The following is an 11943-nucleotide window of genomic DNA, read 5'->3' on the forward strand; positions in this document are numbered from 1 at the left end:
ATCGGGGCCCCCACCACCCCGTGAGTCCCGACCATTCAAGAACCCCGTCTCCCTGGGCACCAGCGCTGGGGGGATCCCCGCCCCCAAGGGGCCCACTCGGTGGGGACCCCATACCCCAAGGGGCCCGCTCGGTCTGGGGCTCCTCCCATATTTAGAATATAGTCAGTCGGGGCACCCGTGCCCTGGGGAGCCCCCTGCGTCAGGACCCCGCCCCCTGTGCAGCTCCGTGCTCGGGGGCGAGGTTGGGGGCTGCTTCTCCAACCCGGGCCCCCAGGTCCAGAGGAGGAATCCCCGCCCGGCTAACTCTACCGCCAGCGGGAACACACGCATGCGCATCACGCTTCCAAAGCGAGGCCCACTCGCGCCCCTACGCGGATCCCCTCAGATGACGTCACACGCTCGACCCGCCCCCTGACGCACAGAGCCTCCCCAGCCTCGCTACAGCCTCAGGAGGCCTAGGCCGCAGCGGGGGCGGGACCCTGCCTGCCTTGGCCTGCGATTGGCTGCACCCTCGCGAGCGTTGCTCCGGGATTGGTCGGCTCCTGCTTGTCTCTTGCCCCTCCCCGGGGCTTCCGCTTCCGGTTCTGACGGACGCTCCGGCCGTAACGATGATCGGGGACATCCTGTTGTTCGGGTAATTGTGGGGGGAACCAGGGGCTGGGGAGAGAGCCAGACGGGGCGAGGGCGGCCCCGATAACCGCACTTCCCCTCCGCAGGACGCTGCTGATGAACGCCGGCGCGGTGCTCAACTTTAAGCTGTGAGTAGGCCGCGCCAGACCGCGGCCCCGCCCTAGGGACCCGCAGCCCCGCCCCTGCCGCAGACCACGCCCCCGCCTCAAACCACGCCCATACCGCGGCCCCCGCCCCCTTACGTCAGGCCCCACCCCAGACTGCAGGCCCTACCCCTCGCCCATAGACCACACCTGCCACAGGCCACGCCCCTCGTTGTAGGCCACACCCCATGCCGCGGGCCACGCCCTCTGGCCATGCCTCCAGCCTGATTCATCCTCCGGTGATACTTCTCAAGACCTCAGGACCCTAGCTCCGGACTTCAGTTCCTCGGAGGCCCCTCTGCTCACCTCTCCCCTCCCATGGCTCCTCCCCCCCACAACCTGCCCCAAGAAACTCTTAGTCCCTGACCCTCAGGGCAGCACAGAACCTTCCGACCTCTCTGTCCACCCGCTGACCACTGTCCACCTGTCACCGGGCACCCGTCTGGCTGTGATTGGCTGGGCTGGTGGCCACCCAGGGAGGGCCCTGAGCAGGCCAAGGTCACAGAGCAGTTGGCGGCAGGGCAGGGCTGGGGCGGGTGCACCAAGGGGTCTTTACATCCCGCTGAAAGGGGACACCGTCTGCTTCTCTTTGTAGGAAAAGAAAGGACACGCAGGGCTTTGGGGAGGAGTCGAGGGCTCCCAGCACAGGTAAGGCCCCCTTCCTAGCCTGACGCCTGCTCTCACACCTGGGGACCCTGGGGTTGCACCAGCCACTTTGGAGAGGGGGCGATTCTATGTCACCAGGCCCAGCCCCAGTCTCCTTTTTAATAGAATATGTGCGTGTCGGGCCGGAGAGCAAATAGGTCTCAGGAGTGACGTCCCTTCTGCCACATCCGCCCGTCCCCCCACTTCTTTCTCCTGCCATACGTCCCCCAGACTACGTCCTGCAGCTGTGAGTTCCTCCTATGCAGGTTGCCCTCTGGCTGAGGTTGTTCCTCACGCTTGGTGGGAGTTCCAGAGAAGGGGGCTGAGCCCATCCCACCCCCCGTGACCCCTTCAGTGCTGGTGCTGCAACGGTTGTGAACGGACAAGGGAGGAAGCTGTGGGTTTCCCAGCAGCAGATTTGCATTTTGGTCCACATGGTCTCTCTTTTTAATTTATTTTTTAATTGGATGCCTACGTTATGAGATTTTGAATAAATTAGGAGATTGCATATAAAAAGTCGGCTGTCTGTTGGGGTTCAGCTGACCTCTTGGCACCTGTTGAGTGTGGTTGAGAAGCAGGACCCCCTTCAGCCATCACCCCTACCTGTTACATTTATATCATCTCCCGGGCCTGGTGAATTTATTCCTGTGACTCTTTGGAGTCTAACGGATCTTGTGCCTGAATGTTAGGTCCATGCATTCATCCATTAATTCACAAAAGGTTTAATCAGCACCTGCTACGTGCCAGCCGCCATGCCAGGTACTTAGAGTACAGCAGGGAACAAGTTGGGCCCTCGTGGGACTGGGCAAGGGGTGAGACAGTTCCTAAACAAGGACAGGTAGTGAAGGAGGCGCTGGTGAGTGAGGTTAAAGCTCTTATCAGGGGGAAGAGGGTGGTAATTGGGAACAACCCTGGCCGGGGCAGGTGAAGGAAGGTGCCTCCCAGGAGGTGGTGGTGTGGCCAAGGTGGCCGGAGCCGTGCCTGAGCCGTGCTGGAGCCAGAGCACTGTACGAGGACAGGCAGGGACCTGTGGGGTGGTGGTTTTGCAGCCTGGTTGGGGGCTGCTGTGGCAGGTCTATCCAACCTCCTGCCTTTTCTGAGGCAAGGGTCATCTTCCCATTTCACAGACGAGTAAACTGAGGCTCAGAGATGGGGCTCAACTTGCTTCATGGCCACATAAGAGTTGGCACTTGAATTGGGGGGTCCCTGACCCCAGAGATTGTACTCTCCACCATGAGGCCATCTGTCCATCTGTCTGTCCATGCATCTGTCTGTTCGCACATGTATTCATTCATTCATCAGCTGCGTGCTCTGCAGAAACCACTGTGCCAGGCCCTGGGGCCCAGTTGGAGCTGTGGTGGGTTGGAAATTGGGTGCACGGGCTTGGAGGTGGCAGGGACGGCCAGAATGGCAGCTATGCTGGTCAAGGGCTCCTGGGCACTTCCAGGTTGGCCTTTTCCCAGGATGCTTTGCTGTCCCTCGAGGCTCCTTCCAGTCGGGGCCCTGCACCCGCTGCTCTCACTCGTGGGGGTGCACGTCCTCCTAGCTCACTGCCCTCCCTGCCTGGCTGACCCCTAATGCCATGGCGGCTGTGTTTGCCGCGGGCCCCCTGTGTGCCCGACGCTGTGCTAGTCTTCCCAGCAGCCCATCACCCCCATTTATAAAGGAGAAAACAGGCACAGAGACGCCATGGATGGGCAGAACCTAGCTTTGCACCCCAGTCCATGCAGGGGCAGCTCGTGCGTTTCCTTGGAGAAGCTTCTTCTGATCCCCCTCATCCCCCACCCCATCTCAGTTTCCTGGGGGTGCTAAAACAAACAAACAAACAAAACACAAATTGGGTGGCTTAAAACAGCAGGGATTGATTCTTTTGGTTCTAGAGGCCAAAAGTCTGAGAATCTGTTCCCTGCCTTTCTCCTGGCTGCTGGGGCTCCAGGGGTCCCTTGGTTTGTGGTGGTATCACTTCCGTCCCTGCCGCTGCCCTCGCCTGGCCTTGTGTCCCTGTATCTTGTCCGTCTCTTCTTACACGGACACTAGTTGTATCGGACCAAGGGCCTGCCCTACTCTTAACTAATTCCATCTGCAGTGACCCTACTTCCAAATAAAGTGAAGCTCTGAGGTCTGAGGGCTTAGGATGTGGTCGTGCATTTTTGGGGGCCACAGTTCAACCCATGATGCCCCCTGCCCCAGCCCGACACACACATTGGGTCAGCCCTCCCAGTGCATACTCGCAGAGCACCCCAAGCTTTCTGTCGTTGCAGTTGGCACTTGGGATCATCTCTCACGCAGTTACTTGTTTGCACGTTTCCTCCCTGAGAGCCCCCTCCCTCAGCTGCTGTCTGGGATGTGTGGTCATTGGCGGGAGAGCCCATTCCGCCAACGCTGGGCTTGGGAAAGGGCCTCGAGAGCCGTGTCTCCCTCACCTCTGCAGGGCCAGGCCCGTCCCTCACGTTCCACCTACGCCGATCACCACCAGGACACAGGTCGTGCCATGTGCAGCTTCCCGTGGGAGGGGACAGTGCCAGGCTTGTCTGCGGACCACGCTTGGAGTTTGCCCTTGGAGGCTGCCCATTCTGGGCCCATTTGTTTCACTCTGGAGACCCAGAGAGGAAGGGTGATTCATTCGAAATCCCGTAGGAAGGTTCTGGAACCCAGGTCTCTGCAGCCCTCATGCCACATTGCTTCCCCTTGAAGTTTCTCTGTTCCTTGGCCTTAGAAGTAAGGCACCACCAAAGCAGACTCCCTGTTTTCCTTGCCCAAATCAGGCGGCTTTGGGTGGCAAACCGTGAAAACCCAGCCAGGAGTCATTGAAAAAAATCAAAAGTCCAAGCGTGTTGGAATTCACAGCTCAGACCAGCCTTCCAGCTCCCGGCTCTCCTTTCTTCTGTGTTGGTTCCACTCGTGGTGGCAAATAGGACCTTGACAGAGGTCAACACGTCTTTCTGCAAAGCCCCAGATGTGAAATATTTTCTCCTTTGCTGGCCATACAGCCTCTGACACAACGACTTGACTTTGCCATCAAAGCCAAAAGCAACCACAAAGAACGTATAAACGAACGGGTGTGGTTGCATGCCCATAAAACTTGATATGTGGATGCTGAAATTTGAGTTTTGTATAATTTCTGCTTGTCAAGAAATATTGTTTTGATTTTTTTCCGACCTTTAAGAATGTAAACACCATTTTTAGCTCATGGGCGAGACAGAAACAGGCGGTGGGGACGGATTTGGCCCGCAGGGAGTGGTGGGGACCCAAAGGAACATCCATGGGAAAACGGGGGCCGTGGGTCCTGGGCGGGCAAGACTCCGGGCCCCCTCACCCCCTGCCCCTCTGCGGTTATCACAGAACACCAGCCACGTGGTAAAAGTGCCTTTTGACTCTCCAGGTGACAACATCCGGGAATTCCTGCTGAGCCTCAGATACTTCCGGATCTTCATTGCCCTGTGGAACATCTTCATCATGTTCTGCATGATCGTGTAAGTCAAGCCGCTGTCCCCTTCGCAGTCATTGCCGAGTGACGTGGCCCGAGGGTCATGTGTCCCTCCAGCCTGGCCTTCATGTCATGCCTTCTGTTCTCAAAATAAAAACCTTCCCAGCTGGCGAGGAGACCGGGGGCCACGGGTGAAGCTATGTGGCCGCATCCCAGCCGGGCTGGGCCGGGTCTCCAATCAGCACAGAGTGTTTTCCATGTCCTGGCTGCCTGGCGCCTCGGCCTGAGATGCCCTCCCCGAGCCTCTGCCCCTGTCCCTCGGGCCAGCTCTCCTGTGCCTGGTGGACATTTGGCCCCTGCCACTGGGTCGTGCTGCAGCCCTCCTGCAGTCCAGCAAAAGGCATTCAGACTCTATTTTTGGTTTCAGGCCCGCTTTCGTTTTCTCATTAGGCGAAAACTAACCCAACCAGATTGGGGCCCTAACTCCGAGATGCTACCAATTAGTTGTGAAACTCATGATAAACAGACTTGGGGAGAATGGTAGGGAATCTGGCGAGCTTGGCCTTGCTGGGCCCTGCCCCACCCCCCCGCACCCCCAATTTGCTGAAAGCAGAAGAGAACAAGGCATACTCCCCTGCGAGATGGAGGTGTGAGTTCTGGGTTATGGGCAGGCTTCCTGCAGCCCTGGGTCTCCCTGTGTCTCCTACAGAGTGTTCGGGGTGAGGACCGCAATGCCTGCTCAGGGTGGCACTTTGCCAGGTATTTTACCTGGCGGTCAGGGAGGGTTTGGGAGCCAGGATGACACCTGCCCTGGTACAAAGAGGGCTTGGAAGAGTCCTAGGAAATTTGCAAAGAGGACAGTAGAGGAAGTGAATCCAGAACTCACGGGAAGCAGAACCGCGTCAGGTGGCTCCTCTGGCCTTTGTCTCTCTAGGTTCCTATTCATTCATTCATTCATCTATCCATCCATTCATCATTCATTGGTTTGTTCAGAACCAGATGTTGAGTGTCTACTCCTCCAGCCACCAGGAGCCATCAGTGAAATGCACGGTTCAAACCAAGCAAATAGGAGGAGATGAACTGTGAGGTGGCACATTCGGAGTGGAGATGGTCAGAGTTAGGTTCCCCGAGAAGGTGGCATTTAAGTCCAGACTTGAGGGATGAGAAGAAGCCTGCCATCCGTAGAGCTGGGGTGGGGGGAGGGTTGGCAGGCCAGGAAGCAGCATGTGCAGAGTTTCCTGGGCAGGAAAGAGCTCGGCGTGGTCTCCTCACCCTGGTCTTTTCAGTGCAAGCGCTTTGTGGTCCTCGCCTCTTGGACCAGCTCCCTTCTCCCCCTCATCTGCTGTCCTGAGACCATGATGGCAGCCTTGGGCTCCGTGGCCCCCCGACACTGCTCCCCAGGGCCAGCCTAATCAGTGGCCCATTGTTCTGATTTTGATTCCCGGGAGTGACAGGATGATGGCCTAGCAGTTGGGTTGGGGCTCCTGGGGACACACAGCCCACAGGCCAGAGCCGCCCGCTGCCGTCTGATTTGTGAGTGACGTTTTATTGGCCCACGGTCACACCTGTGTCTGTGGCTGCTTTCGTGCCACGGGGGCAGAGTCGAGGGGATTGCCATGGAGACCTCCTGGCCTGCGAGGCCTGGAACATTTAGTATCTGGGTCTTTTCAGAAAAAGTTTGCTGGCCCCTTAGGCAAAGGCTGTGGGTGGGAAAGATTCTCTCTAGAAAGGCCTCCATCGAGGAGGCAGTGACTGGCTGTCCCAAGATACTGATGATGTGCCGGAAGGTTCTGCCTACACGGGGAGCAGTTGTGAAAGTGGAGGAGGCTGGAGGGCACTGCATGCATGGTTTGAACTCAGCTGGGGCTCGCATGCAGTTAGCACAGAGTCAGCTTCAAGCAGGTGCCTTACATGTGGGTAGGGACCGTGTTCAGAGAAGGAGGTGGAAGGATCTGCTCCAGCCAGTCTGCAGAGGTGACTGCTGTGGTTGCCACGAAAGTTGGCAGAGTGAGGGCTGGTTCACTTTTCCCCACGTCCCCTTCTGTATTGTTTGACCTGAGCAGACTTGGGAATCTTTAAAAGACTCTTTAAATGAAATACGGGGAAAACATACCAGAATATTTAGGGACAAAGCATGCTAGTGTCTGCAACTTACTTTGAAACACATCAAAGATAAGGTGGACGGATCGATGGAGATGTGATAAAGCCAAGCGTTAAGTGCAAATCTAGGCAGGGCATACGTGCGCATCACGGAACTGTTCTTTTAGCTTACGTATGTTGAAATTTTTGTAATAAAATATTGGAATAAAAGGGAAACAACGGGGGTCAAACCACAGAGAAGGATTTATGAATAAAAAGTGAAAGTCAGTCTTCACAATTCAATAACTTTTAGTATATTTGCGGGTTGTGCGACCATCATCACAATTAAGTTCCAGAACATTTTTATCACCCCGAAAAGAAACTCCGTCCCCATTAGCCATCATTCCCTACCCCCTCCCCCAGCCCCTGGCCATCAGTCTTCTGCTTCTGTCTCTACGGATTAGCCTGTCCCTGACATTTCGTATCAAGGGGATTAGGCAATACGAGGTCCTTTGTGCCTGGCTTCTTTCACGCAGCGTCATGTCAGAGCATTTATATTCCTTTCTAAGACCAACTAATATTCCACTCTATGGATGGGCCACATTTTGTTTATCAAATCATCTGCCGATGGACACTTGGGTTGTTTGTACTTTTTGGCTGTTGAGAATAATGCTGCTCTGAGCCTTCACGTGGAAGGTGTGGACGTGTTGTTTATTTTTTTCAGTTGGAGGGAATGCCGGGCCGTGTTGTCACTCTGTTTAGCTGAGGACCTGCCAGCTCTTTTCCACATGCTGTCCCATTTTCTGATCCCGCCGGCTGTGTGTGAGGGGCCCGGTTTCTCCGTACGCTCACTGACAACACTTGTTATCTCTCATCCTTTTGGTGACAGCCGTGCTAGTGTGTTTTGTCGTGTCTCATTGTGGGGTTTGATTCACATCTCCCTAGTAATCAGTGATGTTGCATCTTCTCATGGGCTTGTTGGCCGTTTGTATATCTTTGAGGGAAACATCTGTTCAAGTCTATAGCCTGGTTTTTTTTTTTTTTTAATTGGATTGTTTGTTTATTATTGAGTTTGAAGAGTTTTCTTTTTATATTCCAGATACTAGTCCCTTAGCAGATAGCTGATTTGCAAATATTTTCTTCCATTCTTTGGGTTGTCTTTGCCCTTTCGAGATGGTGTCCAGTGAAGTATAGAAGTCTTTTCATTTTGATGAAGTCCAGTTTGTTTCTTTTTCTTTTGCTTGTGATTTTAGTGTCATAAGTAAGAACCCATTGATTAATCAGGGGTCCCAGAGATGTGTGCCTGTGTTTTCTTCTCTTACATTTAGGCCTTTGATTCATTTTGAGTTTGTTTTGGTATTTAGGGTGAGGCCGGGGTCCAGCTCGTTCTTTCGCATGTGGATGTCCAGTTGTCCCAGCCCTAATGGTTATTTTTAAGATCAGCCTTTTATTTTGGATGAGTTTAGATTTATAGAAAAGTTACGAAGCTAAAACAGGGTTCCTGTACCTAATCTTTTGTTCCCAGTCTTTTCATTTTCAACTTTCTATTTTGAAGTACTTTCAAACTTACAGGACAGTTACAAAAATAATACAGACCCTATACAGAGAACTCCAACCTCCCCCCCACCCCTCTAGATAACCCAGATCCACCAGCTTTATCATTGTGCCACGTTTGCCATATCATTCTGTCTGTCTATTAGTCTATCTATCTGTTTATCCATCTGTCTGTCTTTTTACTAAAACATTTTCTGAACCCTTGAGTGTAGATTGTATACATCTTACTTCTTGGATATCGTACTGCTCTGTCCGTTTCCAAAGAACAAGGACATTCACTTATATAACCACTTTAATTACGGTTATCAAGTTCAAGAACTTTAAATTGATAATAAAGCTTATAGTCTATTTTCCAATTTTTTCATATGTCCTGATAACATCCTTTTGGATCCTTTCTCCTCCACTATTAGATCCAGTCCAAGATCATGGATTGCATTTAATTGTCTTTGTTTCTTTAGTTGCTATTTTTTTTTTTAATTGTGGGAACATCTATACGACATCAGCTTTCCCATCTCGACCCCACCCAAGCACACCGTTCAGTGGATGAATCACTTCCACGATATTGCGGTGCCCTCGCCATCTTCCATTACCAGAACTTTACCTTCAGTACCCGTTAGCCCCTGCCCCTACCCCTGATACCCTGTACTTTACTTTTTGTCTCTATGAGCTTCATGTTCTTTGGTATTTTCTTTGTAGTTACCATGGGGCTTAAATTTAACATCTAAATCTGTAACACTCTTGTGTGCTTTGATCCCAACTTCAGTAGCGTATGTAAACTATGTTCCTGTACCTCTCTATCCCCACACCTTTATGTAATTCTTGTCCCAAATTACATGTTTAAACGTTATGAGTCCCAAACCGCTGATTCTCATTGCATTTTATGCATCCACCTTTTAGATCCTGGAGGAAGGAAAAAATGGAGTTACAAACCAAGAATACAGAAGTCCTGGCATTTATATTTGCCCACGTCGTCTCCCTCACTGGAGATCTTTACTTCTTTGTGTGGCTTCGATCTGTTGTCCAGTGTCCCTTCCTTTCAACCTGCAGAACTCCTTGAGCATTGGTTGGTCCAGTGGTGACGAATCCCTTAGCTTTTGTTTATCTGGGAATGTCTTATTCTCTCCATTTTGAAAGACGATTTTGCTGAATTTCTTTCCATTTCTTGGTGTATTTTTGCTTTCAGTGCTTAATTATGTCTTCCTACTGCCTTCTTGTGTCCCTTGTGTCTGATGAGACATTCGCACCTAATCTTACTGAGGCTCTTTGTACATGACACATTGCTTCTCTCTTGTGGCTTTCAGAATTGTCCCTTTATCTTTGGCATTCACCAGTTAAATTATACTACTCTGTACTGTGGGTCTAATTGGGTTGTACGGATCTTTTTAACAGCTCTATGGTTTTGCTCCTTTACATACCCAGCCCCTGACTTGATAGGCGTTTATCTTATTTCCAAGTTTTTCTGGCCCAGATTTTCTTCAATGATCAGAGTTCCTTTTTTTATAAACTGTAATTATTTGCTTATTCAGAGATCTTTTTTATTTATCAAAGTCGCTACTGACTTGCAGTAATAGAAAATGGGCTAAAGTGTTAATAGGTTTGTATGGATTGTTTACCTTTTTGTTTTTAACCTCACATTTTATTGAGATATAGTCATGTAACCATATATTCCATCCAAAGTATTTAGTGTCCCTCAGTATCATCACCTAGTTGTGCAGTTGTCACACTCAATTTTAGACCATTTTCATTGCTCCAAAAAGAAGAATATCAGAGAAATATAAAAAAAGAAAACCCAAAGCACCTCAAATCCCTTATCCCCCCCTCTTATTGACCCTTAGTATGGGTGTGACGCACCTGTTACTATTGATGAAAGGACGTTAAGGTTGTAAAACTTTTTTTTAAGAGTTACTTCTAAAATTAGAAAATGATGTAAAAGAAATCGAAAGAAATAGCACTATGAAATAATTTCTCAAAGTATTTTTAGAGCAATGACTTTCCAGCCTCACTGACATTTCTGCCCTCTGACTCCCCAGGCTGTTTGGTTCCTGAGCCCCCCGAGATGCAACCAGGATCACCCCTTTCCAGACGTCCATTCTCCGCTCCTCAGCTCCTGGCTACTGACTGCAAGAAAGTTTTTGGCTAGAAAACCGGCGACCTGCCCAGAACATCCAATCTCGTGGTGGGTGGAAAAACGTTCGCCAAGATGCGGATGGTTTCCCAGCCACGTTGTTTTTTTTGTTTTTGTTTCTTTCTCCTGTTTGAAAGATGTTTTCCCTTTGGTCTCTTGAATCGGGATTCTATCCACTCGAGGAGTCTTGGGAACATCTCTACCAGCATCTGCATCACCCTTACATTCCCACTAGGTGAAAGAACACGTCTTCAACCATGTTAGCATACTGGAACCCCTCCTCTACTGAGGTTTCAGTGCAAACCTGTTTGTGACCATTTCTTGGCTTGTTTTTAATCCCCGTCCTTTTGGGTAGAGTTGCAGGGATGTCTATCATGTTTGTCCAGGGATCTGAGCAGAAAGGTTGGCTTTTAAGTTTGAGGCGGCCTCTCCTTTGGACAGCGTTCGTCAGTAACGAGGACATTCAGCACTGCCGGGTGCCATGGTGTCATGTCCAGGCAGGTGACCTGCCCCAGGGACGCTAACTTCCTGTTTCGACACTAATCTGTTGGTGGGGGGGTTCGGAAGCGTGTGGGTGAATTATCGGTTCTCGTGGAGGAGAGGACAGAACGATGGGCAGGGATGGGTGAGTGCGTTAGGGGACGTTTTGTTTTGCCTTGAAGCCCTTTGCTAAATAAAGTAAACTTTGGGGACCACCAGTTGTCCAGTTGTAAGAATGAGAATGGCTTACGTGGGGACATGGGACAGCGCTCTGAAAGCTTGGGTTTCTAGGTCTGCTCTTTCAAGTTGGCAGTTTCGAGGTTGAGAAACAGTGAGCCCCACTCCCAGAAGCACGGTGATTTCCACAGAAGCTTCTTTGAAAGGGGGTCCTGGTTTAATTGCCAAAGCGAAACATTGGTAATCAGTCACCTGAATCCCCCAAGTTTGGGATTTGTTCGTTGTGTTTTTTGAAGTCCTGACTTGTAAATCAATCTGGGGTGGGCGAAAAAGGGAACTACGTGGCTTTTAGAACTAAATAGCATTGAAAATAAAGCTCATTTCTGAAAAGGACCTATTGTTTATACATTTTTTCTTTTTAAACCAAGAATTTGACTTCAACTTGAGTCGTTTCAAATGATGCTTGGGAAAACACCTGGGATTCATTTTGGAGGTTGTCAAGATGTCAGAAAAGAGTCAGTGTTAAATTTTTTCCTCTCAGATTTTGCCAAGTGACTGGCAAGAGTTATGCAAATACAATTCTGACCTGGGCAGCCACTGGAAGTCAGGAGTGAGCCAGTGATTATTGGTTGGATTTCGCTAAACCAGAGTTGTACCCACTTTGAATTTTGCTCCACCAAGGT

At 51.0% G+C, this 11943-nt stretch overlaps 1 protein-coding gene across 1 annotated transcript; it reads left to right on the forward strand.

Annotated features, from left to right (window-relative positions):
• Positions 1-556: 556 nt before the first annotated feature.
• Positions 557-11653, forward strand: SMIM7 (small integral membrane protein 7). Its single transcript, XM_037818550.1, has 5 exons — positions 557-634; positions 717-758; positions 1369-1421; positions 4801-4891; positions 10509-11653. The coding sequence occupies exons 1-5, from the start codon at positions 609-611 to the stop codon at positions 10522-10524; spliced, it is 228 nt and encodes a 75-aa protein (XP_037674478.1). The 5' UTR covers positions 557-608; the 3' UTR covers positions 10525-11653.
• The last annotated feature ends 290 nt before the right edge of the window (positions 11654-11943 follow it).

This window comes from Choloepus didactylus, chromosome 25 (assembly GCF_015220235.1).
Source record: "Choloepus didactylus isolate mChoDid1 chromosome 25, mChoDid1.pri, whole genome shotgun sequence".
Taxonomy (NCBI): domain Eukaryota; kingdom Metazoa; phylum Chordata; class Mammalia; order Pilosa; family Megalonychidae; genus Choloepus; species Choloepus didactylus.